General features: G+C 40.5%; 1 protein-coding gene across 1 annotated transcript; it reads left to right on the top strand.

The window, feature by feature from the left end:
* Positions 1-5061: 5061 nt before the first annotated feature.
* On the top strand, positions 5062-19210 carry hs1bp3 (HCLS1 binding protein 3). The gene is made up of 7 exons (XM_071903601.2): positions 5062-5284; positions 9539-9704; positions 13330-13537; positions 13681-13882; positions 13962-14074; positions 14710-14845; positions 18516-19210. Exons 1-7 carry the CDS (start codon positions 5259-5261, stop codon positions 18745-18747), a joined length of 1083 nt encoding a protein of 360 aa, XP_071759702.2. The 5' UTR covers positions 5062-5258; the 3' UTR covers positions 18748-19210.
* The last annotated feature ends 283 nt before the right edge of the window (positions 19211-19493 follow it).

The raw sequence follows: 19493 nt of genomic DNA on the forward strand, positions 1-19493 counted from the left end.
CATATGATCAGAATATCAGTTCTTTCTTTAATGAATTTGCTAGGTGAAACAAATTTGGCCATTTGATAATAATGTCTTTTCAAAAATCAATATTTGGATCAGAACTTTTTGCTCCCATATCAAGGTGATGTCTGGCTAATATAAAATATTGTATATATGCATTGTATGCATGATAACTTCAATCTTAAGAGTAGTTTTAGTGGCTGGCTGGTAATGCCCAGAACAGGGCTTTTCTGCTGGCAGTCCTTAGGCTCTGTAATGACAGCATTTCATAATATGATGTATACTGTATATGATAAATATGTGATGTTGTGCTGTGGCAGAAAATCATGTCTTTGATGGTCTAGAGCAGTGATTCTCAACCCTTTTCATATCAAGACCCCTAATTTAGTCCACATTAGAGCCACAGACCCTCATTTGATGAGATTTTGTCTCTCAGATCCAAATCTGAGAATATTTTTATTGTTTGATATGATTTTGTCAGAATCCCATGACTATCTGTATTGTAGGTGGAGAGAAAACAGTGAAATTATGATCAAAATAGTCATTCTTCTACATTCTCTAACTGTGTTAACTTCTTGTAAATGAAATAATGCTGAAGTTTAACAATTCATCAATTTGCTGGGGACCCCCTGGAACCCCCTCAAGGACCCCTTGTGGTCCCCAGACCCCACGTTGAGAACCACTGGTCTAGAGTGCAGAGTCTGTGTGTATTTATGTATGGTTTAGCCTCAGTTTCCCCTTGGGAATCAATAACGTTTATCAAAATCAAATCAAATCAATGTATAATATATTATATGTATAATGTGTAATTTTAAGCAATGAGACACATATTCCAGATCGCATATTCCAGCGATCATACTCAGGTCTCTCAAAGCCACGATATGGGTTTGTCTGGGTTTTTGTAAACAGGATATGATGTTTACATGCACCAACACATTACTCCGGTAATCCAAATATTAACAGGATATCTTTGTGCATGTGAACACAGCCTATAGTGCATTACCCCCCCCGGGTAATGCACTATTGGCTAATGTAGGCTAATGTAGGGATGAAGTCCTATTTATATGCTCTATAGAGTATGTGTAATATATGTGTAATACAAAGCATAATGTGAATGTATGCATGCTGAGAAATAATCAATGAACATGTATTGTTTACTGACAGTAATGATATAAAACAACTTATGTTTTCATGTAAAGAGACAGCTAACCTACATAGCTGTTACAATGTTTGTACTGTGAAATCAAAGCCCAATGTGACACATATATCACATGTGTTTTACATTACCTGATACTGAGCCAATATTAAAAACATTTAATAGAAAACTGGCTAAATTACTTCTAGCTTGTCTTAGGAACATAAGAAGTCATCGGTTTCATTAGACATCAACCTTGTAACAGAAATATGTCCACATTTAGAGGAGCAAGATCCATGTGGCTGTTGAATTTCTGCCATTTTGTGAAGATCATTTCTTTCAAGTATTACTGAAAATGTTGACCATATGGTGGTAAATATTGATTAGGGTTGCTGTTGAATGTTTTGAGGGAAAAAATGTATATATGGCAAACTGATAGTGTGTGGCCTAGGCCTGAGGTTTTTTTTTTTTTTTCAGAAATCAAACGATTTGATTTTGACACTGGACACTTGTTTACACCAATACTACATTTAATTTTAATGCTATAAAACCGAATGACTAATGGAATTGTAGAGTCTGTTTTGTAAACACCAATCTGGCCATTTCCCTCTGGGAGTAGAAAGGATAGATCAAGTCAGAGTGAGTGTGGCCCTTTTGCCAAATAAGTATTTCTGGTTGTTTGATGTTCTCAGCAATTATTAAGGATAGAGTGCAATACAGATAACTGATGTGCATACACAGGAGAAGTACAACATCCTCATAAAAGTCATATAACTATGAGATCAGCATCTTTTTGTAAAGTCTTGAAGCCTTTCTAAAGGCAAGTATTTAAGCGGTCCTGATGAGAGGTTGAAGCGGGGGCTACTTTCCATGTCAGTGGTGCACTCTTGTGGTCAGGTTTTGTCATGCCATATCAGACATGATCTCTGGGCACTATGCATTTTCTTGTGAAAATGACCAGCATGATGTGCAGTTTGGTTCATTTTTCTCAATCTTGCCTTCATTCAATCCATCATATGCTTAGGAGTGCCTCAGGCTTTTTGGTTGTCCTAAACCAAATTTGATTGCAGACTGTTCACCTGACCACGATTACTCCACGATTACCATCTTATTTGATCCTTTGAAAATCCTCCAAGTAGATGAGTCTGCTAGTTCCCTTGATGGTGCACTCTAGTGGCCATTTTCTGTCAAGACCGCTAGAAAGTGAAGTGACCAAAATGGGCCAGTGGTTCAATCTTGCTGCGGTCTATTGCCATTAGGCTCTGCTGTTTGTTGCTCTGCTGTGATGGGGACAGTGTGCTTCACTTATTAAAAGGTATTGAGATTTTGGAGCAGCATAGCTCCCCTTGCTGCAATTTGCATGAAGACAGGTGTCACTAGTTCAAGCTCCTTCTGCATTGACTGGCAAGGAAAGCAAGATTGGATAAAATAAAATTATAGTTAGTGTCAATTCGTACATCTTGGGTGAGGCAAGAGGGTGTTGACCCAGTGATGGGCTATGCATCACATCCCAATGCACAACACTGAGTAGAGATTTGAGGGGAGACTGGGGTGGTGGAGGAATGTGCCAGATGAGTGTAATATGGGAGAGAGTTAAGTGGTGGCTTATATACTGAAAGGAATTATTGTAATTACACAATCAGAATGGACTTCACTTCTGTACTTTGAATTATTCCATCAAATACTTTGAAGTTCTTTCTGGCTATCTTTCTACTCAACCCATGTGCATGGGACATTTACAAGGGTACACCCCACTCTCAGGGCTACCCCATTTGTCTTAATGTATGGTAGCAGTAAAGGGATGGATTTGTTTTCTTTTCTTTCTTTTCTTTCTCTTTGTTTTCTTTTTTTTTTGTTCCCATTTCCCCAGACCCAGCCTCTAAATGGTAGATATGGATACCATACAATGGTACCAGGTACATAAGAACAGATGCCTGCTGGTTTGATGTCATGGTCCATCCCAAAGTCACAACACATTTAATTAGCAAGCACAATAAATGTACAGGAGTTTGTCATTGTATAGAGTTTCTCAGTACGTATTGACATACAATAGTTGTACTTGTAGACTTTGGTTTCTCCTGATAAGCTTTTTAACACTTAACACACATGCACTTACTGATGATACATTTGACTTCATATTTTATAGCAAACCAAACATTGCAATGTCAATATGTAGGGAACGTGCGTTTTTTTTTTTTTTTCTTCTTCAAAAGTTTTACGGCATTTTAGAGGTGCAATAACCTTTTTACTAACGCTCTTACTTTTACAACGAAGGGTTGACTGTGTCTTGTGTCTATGTAGTGTGTATCTGTCAATTGTCTATCTGTTAAAGTGCAATGACTCCTGAGCCCAAGGCAAATTTCCCTACGGGGACAATAAAGTATCTATCCTAACCACAAATGAAAAATCCAACGAGTAGCTTGTTGGTTTTATTTGAAATTTATGAATATAATTTCCCTACACTTCCTACACAAGAATTCAGGAAGTCTTAGAAATTGTGGTCCATCTGGTTAACAAACCGGACAAAAATGAGTACTATCTGCTACTAGTCACTTTCTGGTTCCACCAGTCAGTTTAACTTTTTTATGAGGCCATCATTACAGTCATCATTAAATATGAACCTAACCTGTTAAACCCGGTCCAACAGCTTAAATATTACTGAGCCTTTACAAGTTACATTTCTCACTGCCAAACCAACCCAGACGGACAGTTTTCTCTGACACTGTGGATAAGGTTTTTAACAGTGGGTAACAATTTAGGGAGGTATTTAATAATTACTAGTTTGCTTTTGGGGAGATAGGGCCATGGACCCGCATTTGATGAGATTTTGTACCAAATATGAGAATATTTTTATTGTTAGATAGAGAGATAACAGTGAAACTATAACCAAAATAGTCATTATTGTACATTCTCTATTGTGTTAGCTTCTTGTAAACGAAAGAATGCTGAAGTTTAACAATTCATCAATTTGCTGCGGGCCCCTGGAACACCCTGTAGGACCCCTGGTGGTCCCCGGACCCCACTTTGAGAACCACTGTGCTAGAGGGTGGAGGGGAGTTGAGATGTGAACCAGTTAAAGTCGAGATGAAACGGCATTTCGAGAGTATCTAACTTCCGTATCGTGACGTATAGTGAAACAGGAAAGACAGGCGGGACATAACGTTGGGAGGAATTTGATTTGAACGTTGAAAAGTGGGCGTGTCATAACACCCGAAGACACACCGAAGTACCATGCTGTTGCTAGCTAGCTAACTAATGAATCTTAGCTCTGTGCGCTAAAAGTTGAAGATTGATTGATGGGTGGATGTCATGATATTATTGGTTGAAATTGGTTATGGGCATGCTTACGTAAGCACATGGCATATTTTGTTTTACAGGAAGAAAACATGATTGAATTTTGATATAAGAATACAAAGAAATTGATTTTTTGTATTTTTTTTGGCATATTGGTATATAGGTGCACAATATGACCGGGCATGTGATCTAAAAGGGTTAAAAAGGCATTTTTCATTTCATCTCGACTTTAAGCCAGTCCCAGTCATGTTATGGTTTCAAAGTTTAAGGAGATCCAGAGCTGCCAAAAAAAGACCGGACCTTCAAAATGATGTATTTTTGTGTATAGGACAACACATCGCATGAGCCCTGCAAACATGGTATCTTGCACAGGTCTATGAAAAAATGAAAAAAAAAAAAAAAACACAAAACAAAACAAACACAAAAAGCAAGCAACAGCAATAGTATTTTCATTTACCACAGCTTCCTCCGTAAATGTAGGCTGCATCATGTGTTTTCACTGCTGTACTTTGAATTACTAGTCTAATAAAATAAAAATAAAAAAATGCAGCACATATTAGTCAGTCAGGGTTTTATTTTGAAAGTTGTGACTGGAAGTCACATGTTTTATTCTGGCTGCTTGACAATGGTTTAGGTGTAGAACTGGTGGTAAATGGGTGCTACGCAAAAGTCAGGAGACCGGAAACTAGGAAGAGAGTTGATTTTCTACAGCGCACTGTCCCGTGTCTTTTTCCTTACTGTCATGTCTGCAAAGTAATTTTATCGAGCAAATGACAAAAGGAAAGCAAATCACTCACTTACTACTACTTCATAACCAAACGTCATCATGCCCGACGGATTAATAACCAGCAGGTAGGAGAACAAACTTTGTTAACAAGCGACTTCAAAAGTGCTAACATGCGTTTAGTTTGTCTTAAGGAATGCATAGTGGAATAGGTGATAATACAGACAATAAATACTAAGGCACGAGACAAAAAGTCAACTGCTGAAATAGAGCCCAACATCCTACCGCGCTCTCTCTTGTAGGCTACGGAGAAAACGTCATGCCAAACTGCATTCAAATGTCTGACTAAAGTGGCCAAACTACATAGACTACCTCTTAAAATGTGACTCAATATGTTTTTTCTGAATCTTTAAGAGCCATTCTTTAATTCGGCATACACGTATTCCACCAAGTAGCACAAAAATGTCAACTTTTATAATTGGTTTACACTGGTCACTACCACCCTCCACGGTGTATTTTGGTGGAAAAAAATGTGGGAATAGCCAGTGTTGTTGAGTAGTGAACTACACGTAATTAAACTAGTAGTTTAACAACATTTTACTTTAGCTTGCTTGTAGTTCAATTACATTCATATTTGCATAGTGATTCAAGTAGTTAAATTACTTTTTTGTCATTGTTTGTGTAGTTAACTACTGAAACTACAAACTACATACAATTTTGGGCCATTAAAGGAAAGGAATGATTTTTTATTTTTAAGTTTAAGAAGTTGTTGCATGCTATTTTAGAAGTTACCTGGCTAACTGAGTAATCCTGCTTGCTGCAATACCCCCACCTGGACTCTAGTTTCTGGAAGGCAGGTGTCTGACTGATGGACATTGTATACAAAACCAAAGCTGACATTCCTTGCACTTTCCCATGAATAGTGGGGTATTTTATTTTTTGGTTTATGTATGACCTGTGAACAAGTGGGCTCTTTTTGCAATAAACTCAATTGAGTGGCATTTTTTGCTGGCATGTGACTGTTTTGTATTATATTTTGTCATAATTTCGTATCACATGTACATTGTCAATTTGATCATTTTTTTTACAAAGTAGTTTGAACTACTTTTTCTAAGTAGCTTTAGTTAACCAAACTAGATTTCTCCCTAGGGTAGCTTTGCTGTAGTTCAACTACTTCCAGTGTGAAGTAATTGGTAGCTTGCAAAGCTATGCTTTCAAAGTAGCTTCCCCAACACTGGGAATAGCAGGCTAAATTGTAAAAGTTAAAATGTTATTGAAATAAGGTATGCTTGTTGGTTTATATGTCTGCCGAATTGAACAGTGGCTCCACGCGATTCAGTAAAGGTCCTCAGTCCTCATATTGTATGAGTTAGGCCTATGTACCTTTGCCTTAGAAAGGCAATTTTAAATTTCCAGATTAGGCTATTTAATTGGGTTCGGCACTAATTACCTACTGAGAAGTGTCGCTGGTTACCAGTCTCACTTTGCCATATTTTTCTCCCGCTGAAGGTTACATGTCCCACAATGACAAGTGAAGAGGTAGGTAGCAAGTTTATAAGTTGAACAAGTTTACTCACTCGCTTCATCGATTCCGCCATTACCAGAATTATTTTCAGGAATGGGAGGGGGAGAGTGCCGCTTTCAAACAGCGAGGGAGGAGACAAGCTAGTTTTTTTTTTAAAAAAAGAAAAACTACTGAATAGGCTGGGGGGAGCTACGAGTCGGCCCGGATTTTGACAACAAGCTTTAGAAAACAGGTGAAAACAGCAACACAGCTGGCCCGCGTTTGTGGATATTGGTTTATATGTCAGCACACATTAGTTTCAGGATTGGTTACGCTTTCCACAGCGAAAGACACAACATCGAATTCATCAAAGCATCTCAATAAGGCAACACAGCAATGTGAAACAACCCACCGGCGCCAACAAGGAGGCGTAAGGAGGAGTAATGTAACTAATTACTGCTCCTGTTGTTTTTATCTAACTGGATAAAGATATGCTCCCTCTGACTACTGCTCTCATCTTTCTGTTTTTTTCTTCTTTCTTTTGAAGGAAGCCAAGTGGTAGAGTGTGTTAAACCAGAGAGCTTGTGACATAAGACAGTACGGTGTCTCTTTAGGATCACATATAGGAATATTGATTAGTACTAAACATCATTCTCATCAAGTGATCTACACTGTATGTGCAACAGGCAATATTAAGATAGATTCAATTAGGTTATGACTTCTAATCTTAATGAACATCTAGATCAGGGGTCGGCAATGGCCCAGCAATATTTTTTGGCCCCCCATATTATTTTAGAATTCTTTTAATTAATTAATTTATTTGTTTTAATTCATTTAACAGTCTTGGGCCAACTATGAGAGTCCCCAATATAATGTCCAAGTAAAGAATTTTCCCCCACTTAAAAAATGCTCAAGTTACAGGCTATTTAAGTTATGATGAGGCTGGATGACGGCTGCGTTTCACTGAACAGGCAGGCGGCGCAACCATGTGGTGCTGAAACGGTTAGTACTATCAATAGCTGTGGACAGCGCCCGCCTGGTGCTGAAAATGAAATGATTTAATGATAACAATAATGACATTGTCTTCATGAAATAAGAATGCAATTCAATACTTTGATCCAACTTATATTTCAGCAAAACAGAAGCACAAGAACTAAATGCAAATCGGAGGAGAGAGCATTTCGCACCTGTGGCTGGTGCCACATGTCCTGACCGCAGCCACGGCCGGAGAAGGGCGTTTTGTAAAAATAGCCACAAAACTCAAATATCTCCTTTTCTAGGTCTATATTACTTACAAAGCCACATTATGCTTTGCAGTCTGTATTTTTAGCAAACGTTATTAAAGGAGCAGAAAAATAAATGACAAAAATAAATTCACAACGCCCACTGGCGTTGTCTATGGGCCGTGTAGTGTTAATGTGAAAAATTGCATCTCCTGTTGGTCACAATTTTCTGGATATCCATTGAGATGCGCAAGCAATTATCCACGTTTTTGTTTGTCAGCCTGTTCCTCTCATGTGTCTTAATTGCATTCATGGAGGAGAATGCAGGGACCAAAATATTTTATATCTTGATAATTTTCCATCCAAACAAAATGTTTCAAAATAAAAAAACATAATCCAATCAGAGATTCTAATCACTATCCCTTGACTCCCATTGACACACACACACCTCATCATAGCCTACTGATAACACAGGTAACTTTTTAAATCCAGTGTCTTAAATTGAGCTTTTGCTTCTAGTTATGTTCTGGCCTGCCATCTAATAACCTAGAAAAAATTGGCCCGAGGCCAAATTTACTTGCTGACCCCTGATCTAGATGAATCAGTGGCTGGCAAGTAACAGTTTGCAAACATTACAACTGTTGCAGTTAGCTGTGTTGCAACACAGGCTTGATCATGACCGGAATTGGCATAGTGTTGGGCTGGCTAGCCACAGAGAGAAAAATAACAAAATATAGTTAGCTAACGTTTTAGTAATGCCTGTCAAATATTTTAGGTTACGGTCGCTGTCCGGACACCCTGCACCAGCTGGGTCTGGTTGATCAGTAGGGGTGGAGAGCAGGATTTGTGGCTAAGATTTGTAATTTATAGTAATTTTTGTTTTCTAGCAAGGATATGGACTGAAATAATAAAAAGTGTCATAATTAAACTTTTGAGTAGAGTAGGACTTAATTACCTGGTGACTAATGATTCCAAGAGGATTAACACAATGAGTTGAAAGAAATGAGATGAATGAAACAAAATCAGACATAGGAAATATTTCTATTGGTAACCATCACAGTAGGCCTAGTATTTAGAAGATAACCTCAGTATGAAAATCCAAACAGTCATAGCTTATAAATTGGCATAACTGCATTCAATTGGGAATCAAGGTCACAGATTACATGATAAAGAATAACAAAGACCGCTATATTAAGCAAACAAAAAATTCTAAACATGGGAAATCAAGCTTTGACTTTCACTGAATATACATTGGAAAAAGAACAAAAAAACTTAAACTTGTCAATGCAGTCAACGTAACCTTGACCAAACAAAGAGGATCCCCGGTGTGCCACTGCCAGAACAGCAGAGGTCGGCAGCTGGCATTCGTTTAAAGACTGCCCATCAGTCAGGAGCTGTGGGGCAGGATTTTCAACAGTCATAATAATTATGTTAGAAAATAATATTATTTCACTGAAAAGGGGCACTTTGGCACAAAATGTTGACCTGCACACCTTCTTGTTTTATGCAGTCTACTCATGCAAACTAAGAGTGTTTTTAGGAACAAAAGTTGATTCTTTTTGCAGAAGAGAGAGGGAGAGAATATATTGAAGAATCTATAATGTGTCTATCGTGTGGTGCTTGCAGATGAACGAATCGTGTTCTTTTCTCACCAGACCCCTACAGAATGAGACCACAGGCATCGACCTCCAGGTCCCTCTCTACCAGGAGGTTCGTGGGGCCATGATGACCGGCCATGTCGAGTACCAGATCGTTGTGGTCACAAGGCTCGCAGCCTTCAAATCCCCAAGGCATAAGCCTGGAGACACCATCCAACTGGTGGTATGTGCTCTTAACCTGGGCAGAAAAAACAGATTCTGAGAATTGTAAATAATATTCATCTGCACTCGTGTCAGTCGGTCATTACAAAGGGACAGTTTGAAATTTACGTCTGGGGGGGTATCCCAAAAGAAATGCCAAAAAAAAAACTATCAGTCTCTTCCCCTTGCCTAGCTTGCCTAGGTCTACCTCATTAACAATCATGGCAGTCTGATCAGAGGGTCCAGTGCAGCTTCCAACATCTGTTAACACCATATACACACTTTTCATCCTCATGAAACTGAACATTAATTCTCTTAATCCACACTAAAAGAAATAATTTGCTCATCATGGAATTGGGTATCATTTTAAAGTCCCCATTACTTTTACTTCCTGGAAAATAGAGTTAATAGTCGTTAATGGTGACCTCATGCTACACCAGTAGGCGTAAATAGAAATTCCAACCAATAAAACCATCACAGATTTTTGAACAGTCCCTCCCCTCCGTCCCTCTTGTCCAATAAAACTGCCTTTCTCTCCCTGACTGATATTCCATTGCTTTACAATTTTGAATGATCCCTCACTGCGTTATGTCCCGCCCCAAGATCCTGTTTCAACAAGAAATACATCAAATCAAGGAAGTAAAGATGCCATTTCTGTCTTTAATCAGTGATACCTAGGCCTATATTTCAAAGAGGAGACTCTTATGGTCAGTATACTGTAGCTCACCTGTTGGTTGTAGTACTGTTGATGATTACAGACATAGATAGACATGAGCATTCACAATCGGCCCACAAACAACACTATCTGACCTAGGGTTGGGCGGTATCCAATTTTTGACACCGTTAAACCTTCCCCAAATTTTCCCGCGGTATACGGTATTACCATCTGATTAAAAATCACATTGTATGGCTTGGAGGGAGCCGCCAATTCCAAATGATGAATTTATGTAGTCGCTGCTATACCGTTTCCCGCCACAAGGTGGCTGCAGTGCACTTCAACTGTGATTTTCACACGACAAAAATGTGATACATGTTCCAGTTTTATTCTCTGAACAACATCAGAAACGGAATAGCAAACGTTGCATATTTACAACAGAATATTGAAACAATAACAAAACATGTACAAAATTAACAACATGTCATCTATCTTTATTTCTAATTCCCTCTGTTTGATAAGTATATTTGCTCCTATTTTAGTACGAAGCCTCCTTGTTTTCTGATCTGCTTCTGTTACGGTACGTTAGGTAGACGTTTTTTTGTTACTGCAATGCATTATGATAATTACGGTAATCGACGACGGCATGCTCCAGAGACTTCCGCTGGCCGAGCCGTCTTGTGGCACTTGTACGTTACTACAAACTACAGTTACAAACAGGCACCAGGAGTTTACCGGTATCCACCGTTGTTTGCATGTAAGCTGAAGCTAACTGAAGCTAACTGAACCTGGGCGCCGATGTGTTCCCGGTGATCCGGCCGAGATTTCGGCGGGGGTCCGGGGCTTGGATCAGGAGGATCAATGCGGGCTGTGGGCGCGGTGGAGAGGACAGTGGCGGAGAGAGGAGACGGACACGGTCCAGCCATGTACTAGGTTTTGACCTAGTTTTTTCCCCCGGCCTGTATTTGAGGCCGGCCTTTATTTGTTCGTGTCGACCACGGCCCCGGCCATTATCGGCTTTTAATTGACTACAGGCCACTATTAGAGGAAATACGGTATTTACTTTTTCCAGCTTGAGCAGGGCACGTAACGGACTTACAACTTTGCCTGCGGTGCTGAACACCCGCTCTGATGGTGAGCTTGTGGCACACGCGCACAAGTACTTTCGGGCCACCCTCGACATCAGCGGAAAGCGGCTGGCTCCATTTGACTTCCACCAGAGAAGGGGATCTTCGTCTCCGTGAATCACAGGCTCACGACAATAGGCATTCATCTCTGATTCTGCTTGCTCCTCTGTGGTGCCGAGTCCGACGGGACCTGCCGCGCCCGCTGCATCAGCTTTTTTTTGCAAGAGACTGCCCAAAGTTATCTTTTTTTTGGGGGGTGCAGGTTGGGCATCTCTCTCCTCTTCTTCTGCCAGAAATTTTTTTATGACGGTAATGAAACGGACACCGTTGCTATTTTCAAATACCCCGGGATACAGTATTACCGTATTACCGCCCAACCCTAATCTGACCACAGCAAAATTACTGCCTATCTGAAACAACCTGAGTGTTACCATCAGGGTACAGAGCCCAATAAATTACATAGCACAATTCAACCATACAGATGGACCAAAAACGGCTTGAAAAATTATCAGAAAAAAATTGACAAACCCGAAATTCAATCACTTAGCAATGCATTCATTGGCTATCAATATCCCCATAATCGGCAAGGGGTAAACAAAGCTGTAAAAGACATTAACTATATATATATATATATATATATACAGCTTTTGAAAATACTTAATAAATAAGCATGTTTAAGTATTAGTAAATAACTATCAGGAAAATCAAATGATAATAATAACCCTAACCCTCCAGACATTGGAGAGCGACAACACTGACAAAGGAAAAAAAGGTAAATGATAGCGGAATTTGTTTGTTGATTGAACATGAATTTAGATAATTGAACTGACGGCAAACAACAATCTTTGATAGCTATCAATGAAACAAATAGGCCTAACATTTTTCCACCCTGTTAGTGATAGGGGGCTTGCATAGGTTAGCCTTTACTCTGAAATTAATGGTTAAACCACTTGATGTCACTATTGCTGCCTGTATTAGTTACATCTACAGTAGCTGTGTGTGTATATAGATATATTTGTGTGGTTGTAGAGAGTAAGGGAGACCAAATACAAATGAATCCTAATACTTTATAATAATAAAAATATTAACTTTATTTATATAGCACTTATCAAAACACACAAAGTGATTCACAGCAGTAAAAGAAAAGTAATAATAGTAAGAGAAAGGATACAAGACAAAGTAAAATACATAATACAAATACATTCCCAGAAAAACAAATTAATTAAGAGCAGGTCTAAAAAAGAAGTGTATATAAGAGAGACACTGAAGCTGGTTCGCCTGATCTCCTCAGGCAGGTAATTTCAGAGTCTAGGGGACCTGGAGAACACCCGGTCACCCTTGGTCTTCACCTTGGAATTTGGAACGACCAAAAAAGCTCTCCTCGCCGATCCCATATGGGGTTAAAAGCTCAGCAATGTAACCAGGTGCTAGCCCAGCACAAGCCTTGAATTGAACGCAAAGCCAATTTTTACCCTTTGGATAAACTCTAAAATTCATGACGGTCAAAGTAAAAACATGGCTGTTGGAGAGTAAAGATCAAGCAAAGACTGCTAGAAATCTGTTTGGAAGTCATATCCAAAAAAATCTCATCAGGGGAGCATTGAAGATGTGAATGTGTTCCTTATAAGATGTGATTGTTTGGTGACTTAATTTATCACGATGACCAAATAATAATAATAATAATAATAATGATAATATAAAAATTTATAAAAATAATAATCCCTAATTGTGCCTCTTGTCCCCAGAAATTTAGTGGATACAAGTGGGTCTGTTTTGGTAGTGAATTGACGCCCCTGCCAGCTGGTTCGAAATCCCTGAGTATTTGTGTCATGGAGTAAAACTGATTTGGCTTTCGTCTTGTACAGGTTTCCAAGAAGTACAGCGACATGGATGAGTTCCATAACAGACTGGTTGCCCAGTATCCAAAAATTGCCTTGCCAGCCATGCCACGCAAGGCCTTGTTTGTGGGAGAGACTGACATTCGAGAGCGCCGGGCGGCCTTTGATGAACTTGTCAAGTTTATCGCTAAGAATCCCACACTTGCTGCCTGTTCAGAGGTGCTGGAGTTCTTAGGTAATGCTCCACTCTGCCATGGTATTATTTCTCAAAAGCCTGTAAAGTAAATGTGTTCAGATTTTTTTTTTTTTGCACGACAACATGAACAAAAAGTAAACAAGGTGAATAAACATTTTGAGCAGCTGTATATATTGTTACAGGTGCTAAATCTGCTGAAGCAGACATCAAAACTAGGAGTGTTTTACTCGGTGAAGAGCCAGATGAGGATGAAGTCAACTTCTTCCAGGACGCCGGGGCATCGCTTCCCAGGAAAGGACCTGACCTTCAGTCAGGGAAGCCCACGGAGGAAGAGGGAGATGACGAAGATGAAGAGCCATACCTTGGACCTCTGGGAGACACAAAGTAAGGGGAAATAATTTATCTTCGACCCTCAACATTGATCTCTTCAATGGCACTGCCTCAACACTACCCTTCCAACCAGGTGTAAGAAGAAGGCCAAGCCGCCTCTGCAGCCTAAACCTGTGAAGAAGGTATCGCTGTTTGGAGACTGTGAACCTACAGAAACAGACTTATTTCATTTTCCAGCTGAGGAAGGTGAGCACAACGCAGCAAAAATGTCCTGCACACAATTTCTAACAAACATGGTGGTGTGGTAGTAGCATAAAGATTATAGAGGAAGACTCTTAATCATGGACCAAATTAGAGTTAGACCAGTGGTCAATAATTAAATATTGGATACTGACCAGTCATGTCGTCCACCTCCAGTATGATGGCAGTTCCTCCCTGACCACAGCTACATCTGTAAATTCTTCATTTAAGGCAGTAATGTATCCCAGAGATTCCTTACCACTGAATAGGGTGAGGGGGGGCACTCTACCTTAAGGAGTGTGCCTGCTAACCCTAAAAGAATTTCATTAGTCTGGGTTTAAATTGAGAGTTTTAGTGTGTCATGATGGTCAAAATTATGTTTCAGAGGCTTTTCCACCCTGAAATACTATCGGCACCAAATATCAACTATCGGCAGCACCACTTAAAAAATATCTAATTCTAAAACCCATACTGGTCTAGGCTTAATACAAATAGTTAAAAAAAATGTACTCTGTTGGTATTCAATGTAAAATATGTTTTATTTTAGGGAATGAAAGCACATGACGGAATCAGATTTACCTACAATATTACCTTGTATTATGCACAGTGGTGCTTTTTGGCTGAACAACATCTTTGAACAGGGAATCTGAAGTTGTTTGAGGATCAAGACCTTGGTGGGACAGTGACTCTGGGAGACTCCTTGCTGCTTCCAACAGCATATGACCAGGCAAAATCCTCTGGCTTAGGACTGGATGAAGACACAGATGAACTCTTCAGGTATGAGCCAGGCCGACTGTGAACTCTGAGTTTGGGCCGGAGGGGGACGGGGAGAGGGGGGCTATTTGTATGTTCATTTGATTCCACTGAAAATCTGACACTTCAAAAATCTCCAAAGTGCTGTGGCCTCGTTTATAAAACTGCGTAGATTCCCAATCAACTTGTAATTTTGCACACGTGAACGAGCCTCAGATCCCATCTCATTTACTACCACAATTGCCCTGCATGTTGGGAGGTCAAGGTGAGGTCAGAGGTATTGTTCGGTGGCCTCAGTTCTGATATCACCAACCATACAAAATTTGTTTGGCAACATGTCACAGCAGCAGTTAATGCTGCCTGTGAGTCGGACCCTTTATAAAAAAAGTTAAAAGAAATGGTCCAATAAAGTTTGATGCCAAGACGCTGTCAGCGGGGCAAGGGGACACTGGAGCTCTCTTTCCTTGACAAACGTCTCACCTTGATAATGGGAAACCCTGATCAGTGGCATTATGCCAGAAAAAGGGTGACACCGACATGGCATTAGAGGAAGATGAGTTTTTGGAAAGGGTGAACCTAACCACGCATTCAACAATTCATAGTAATGAAAGTAATGAAACACATAAAAGACTTAAGTATTTTATTCTCATTTTCTGACTTGGGGTATCAGACAATGGGTGTGGCCGGTGGAGAAGAGGCAAGTCTAAGAAGCCTGCATATCAAATTTGGTGTCATTCTGACTCATTTTTTAGGTGGACTTTATGGGTCCTGGAGGCAAAATTGTTCAGCATGATCAGATACATATGTGTTTCACATCTCTATGACTAATGGGACAGCAGGGCTGAGCCTTACTGTGCGCTCACACCAAAAGCGTCATGAGCTACAAAAGCGGCCGGCAGTCATTCATTTTGAAAGGGAGATGGCGACGAGAGGCGTCCGGCGCGATGCCAGCGACCAGAGCGACGAGTTGAAGTTGAGTTGAGCTGAGCTGAACAGTTGAGTTGCTGAACAGTTGAGTTGCTGCTTCAGCGACGTGCTGAAGCAGCAACCAATTGCAGATCAGGATTTGATTTTCTTCCCGCTGTCTCCCTTTGTACTGAAGTTCCTAGCAAATATTTGTTCCATACTGACAATGGAGGAAAAACTGATTGTTGCAGTCTCCGGTTTCCCGGAGCTGTATGACCCGTCCTTGTTTGTTTACAGAGACATGAACAAAAAAAATGATTCATGGAAGAAGGTGTCAGAGATAGTAGGGATTTCTGGTAAGCGTGATTAGGCCTACTGTACAGTGTAGAAGTAGTAAAATTAAATTTTCTGTGCTACTACCTTAAATACAAATGCCAGAAGCATGTGGTAGCATTATTTTATGAAATACAGACTAGGTATATTTTTCAGGAAAACGTGGAAGTTTGTTTATTTGATCATGCTTGTCACAGTTCACGGCAGGCCTGCCGAATAGCTCTACTACAAACTTGATATATTGGCCACAACCGAACGTGATGTCTGCAGCGCTGCTTGAACGCCCCGCCCCCTAGCGACGACTGCTGAGGGCTGGCAGCAAGCAGCCAGCGACCAGAGCGCCCAGCGGTGCTCATGACGCTTCTGGTGTGAGCGCACAGTTAGACTTTGGGACCTTATTATTGGAGGCTTTTTGGAGCCAGCATCTAGCGGTAGAGGAATTGCAGCTTTCAGCCACTTCCTTATTGGCTTCAAAATTCACCCGTGGTTTTGGCCGCTTGGTACAAATCATCTGTCCTTGGTTGCAACACTCACTTCCGAGTTTCAAACTGCCACTGGAAGCAACGTCGGCACAAGAACTGTTCGTCAGGAGCTTCATGAAATGGGTTTCCATGGCTGAGCAGCCACACACAAGCCTAAGATCACCATGAGTAATGTCAAGCGTCGGTTGGAGTGCTGTAAAGCTTGCCACCATTGGACTCTGGAGCAGTGGAAAAGCGTTCTCTGGAGTGATGATTCACACTTCACCACCTGGCAGTCTGATGGATGAATCTGGGTTCAGTGGATGCCAGAAGACCACTACGTGCCTGAATGCATAGTTTCATGGTTCAGGATAGGCCACTTAGTTCCAGTGAAGGGAAACCTTGGCACTACAGCATACAGTGACATTCTAGACCAGGGGTATTCAACCCCTTAGTTCTTTTTCACAGGTGTGTTAATCAGTGAAATCACCTGGTGTAGTCTTTGGTTGGAATGAAAACCTGCATACACTCTGCCCTCCATGGCACATGGTTGAATACCCCTGTTCTAGACGATTGTGTGCTTCCAACTTTGTGGCAACAGTTTGGGGAAGGCCCTTTCCTATTTCAGCATGACAGTGCCACTGTGCACAAAGTGAGGTCCATATAGAAATGGTTTGTCAAGATCGGTGTGGAAGAACTTGACTGGCCTGCACCATGGGCGTAGGAAGCACGGGGGACAGGGGGGACATGTCCCCTCCAATATTAAAAGGTGCTTAAAATGTCCCCCTTAAAAAAGAAACCACTAAATTGTGTTATTTTGCCTCCGCATTGAAAAATTAACCGCTGGACTTTTGTTTTGAAAAGCCACTGGCTTCACAGCAGAGCATTGCGGAATGAAGTTGAATGAAGAGTATCTCCTCATTAGAAAGTGCGCCATAAGAAATAGACTTGATAGGGCTTGATTTAATCGGTGAGGAGCAGACAGCAGCACACATACTTTTTGTATGTACTTTATAATTAACATCTTTTCAAGCTAAAGCCAGTGTTGTAGCAGGGCTTGGAGAAAAAACACACTTAGCTCTTAAAAAGGACCAGTGCACTGCAAAAAATAAATGAAAATAAAAGAAACCAGGTAATCAGTGCAGTTAGTTGGAAGGAAAACCCAACTACATAAAAGACTGTAATTCCAAGACGGAAATTATTATTAGTGTGTTATTAATGAGAGACAGGCCAAACTAGATTGGCTGAAAGCCTAATAACTCGTCACATCTGATCTGTCATTTGTTTAGCACCTGAGTGATTCTTTCTTTATTTTCAGATAGCCTTTTTAAAAGTTACTAGAAATGAGTATTGTACAGCTATTGTTTGAAAAAAATTCCCCCGGGGGAGCATGCATCCAAACCCCCCTAGCCAAATCTGTCCCGCCCAATGGCCAACTGCTTCCTACGCCCATGGCCTGCACAGAGCCTTACCTCAACCCCATCAAACACCTTTGGGATGAATTGGAACGCAGACTGCGAGCCGGGCCTAATTGCCCAACATCAGTGCCAGACCTCACTAATGCTCTTGTGGCTGAATGGAAAGAAATCCCCGCAACATTATTCCAACATTTAGTGGAAAGCCTTCCTAGGAGAGTGGAGGCTCTTATAGCAGCAAAGAGGGGGCTAACTCCATGTTAATACCCACGATTTTTGAATGAGATGTTCGACGAGCAGGTGTCCACATACTTTTGGCCATGTAGTGTATCTGTGGGGGGTTCATAAGGTTATTAATTTATACCAAGACTCAACAATAACTGGGCCAGGTGCTAAGATTTCTGGCTTTAAAAACTTCTGTTTTGGAGCAAAAAATCTCCACCCATTGATATGACCAATCCAATGGGGGTGCTGTATCAGAGAGTTGTGTAGGAGGAAATGAGTTGTTGCAATTCCTGCAAGGTCATAGATTACTTAATACCCCTTTAAAATATTTTCCACTGCCCTTCTGTTTTTTAGGGTTGAGGAGGACTTTGACAAGCTTCTTAAGGTGACAAAACAGATGAAGGACAAGCCACCTCTGGGCCCAAAGCCGAAACCAGCTGAGAAACCCCCAGCTTTAACCTCAAAGGCTGGGACATCTCTGGTGAATCCACCAGTAGCTGTAGATCAGCTTAAGGACCAAATGGACATCCTACAATACATTCAACAAAATGAGTTAGATGCTAACAATGATCAGGATCTTTTCTAAATGCCTGTCAGATGATAAACAAGTAGGCTGTAAATAGTGACGACCTGATAAACTTACTAGTTTTGAGGATGGATCAGCAATCAGCAAGGACTTGTTTATTGTGATTGCATTATCAGTCCATTTAGAGCATTTGCTGCAGTGAGCACTTTTTTTCAATTCACAATTTCATTGTTTTCCCTATATTAATCACCAAAGTTACTATGTATTTGTGATTCAAATATTAAGAGTATAAAGTATGCCTCTAGGCTATTCTGCTAAAATAACATAGTTCATAGCAAAAGATTGAACAATGAAAGTTTTATTGTATATTCATGTTTTATGTGTAATGTAATGAGTCAGGCTGACAGGACCAGTTAGTTCCTGGCAGCGCGCATGCGTGACAACCGGACAGGAAACCAGTAGCCTACACATGCCTCTGTGTTGTACATCTCCATGCATTGTATATTAAACAGTTCGGTAATAACTACCTTCTCTGGCCGTTCATTGAACAATACATGGTGTCAGACGACAAAAAAGAACATGGCAAAATTTCCTCCTCCGGAAAATTTTGATTTCAGTCATCCAGAGCTTTGGGCTGAATGAAAGCGGCGGTTCCACAGGTACCGGATAGCCACCAAGCTTGGCACAGAAGAGGGAGAAGTGCAGGTGTGTACTCTCTTGTATTCGCTTGGAAGCGAGGCTGAACACATTGTTAAAACTTTTGTCTACGTAAATGAAGGGGACAAAAAAATAAATATGAGGTCGTA

Source organism: Centroberyx gerrardi, chromosome 17 (assembly GCF_048128805.1).
Source record: "Centroberyx gerrardi isolate f3 chromosome 17, fCenGer3.hap1.cur.20231027, whole genome shotgun sequence".
NCBI classification, from domain to species: domain Eukaryota; kingdom Metazoa; phylum Chordata; class Actinopteri; order Beryciformes; family Berycidae; genus Centroberyx; species Centroberyx gerrardi.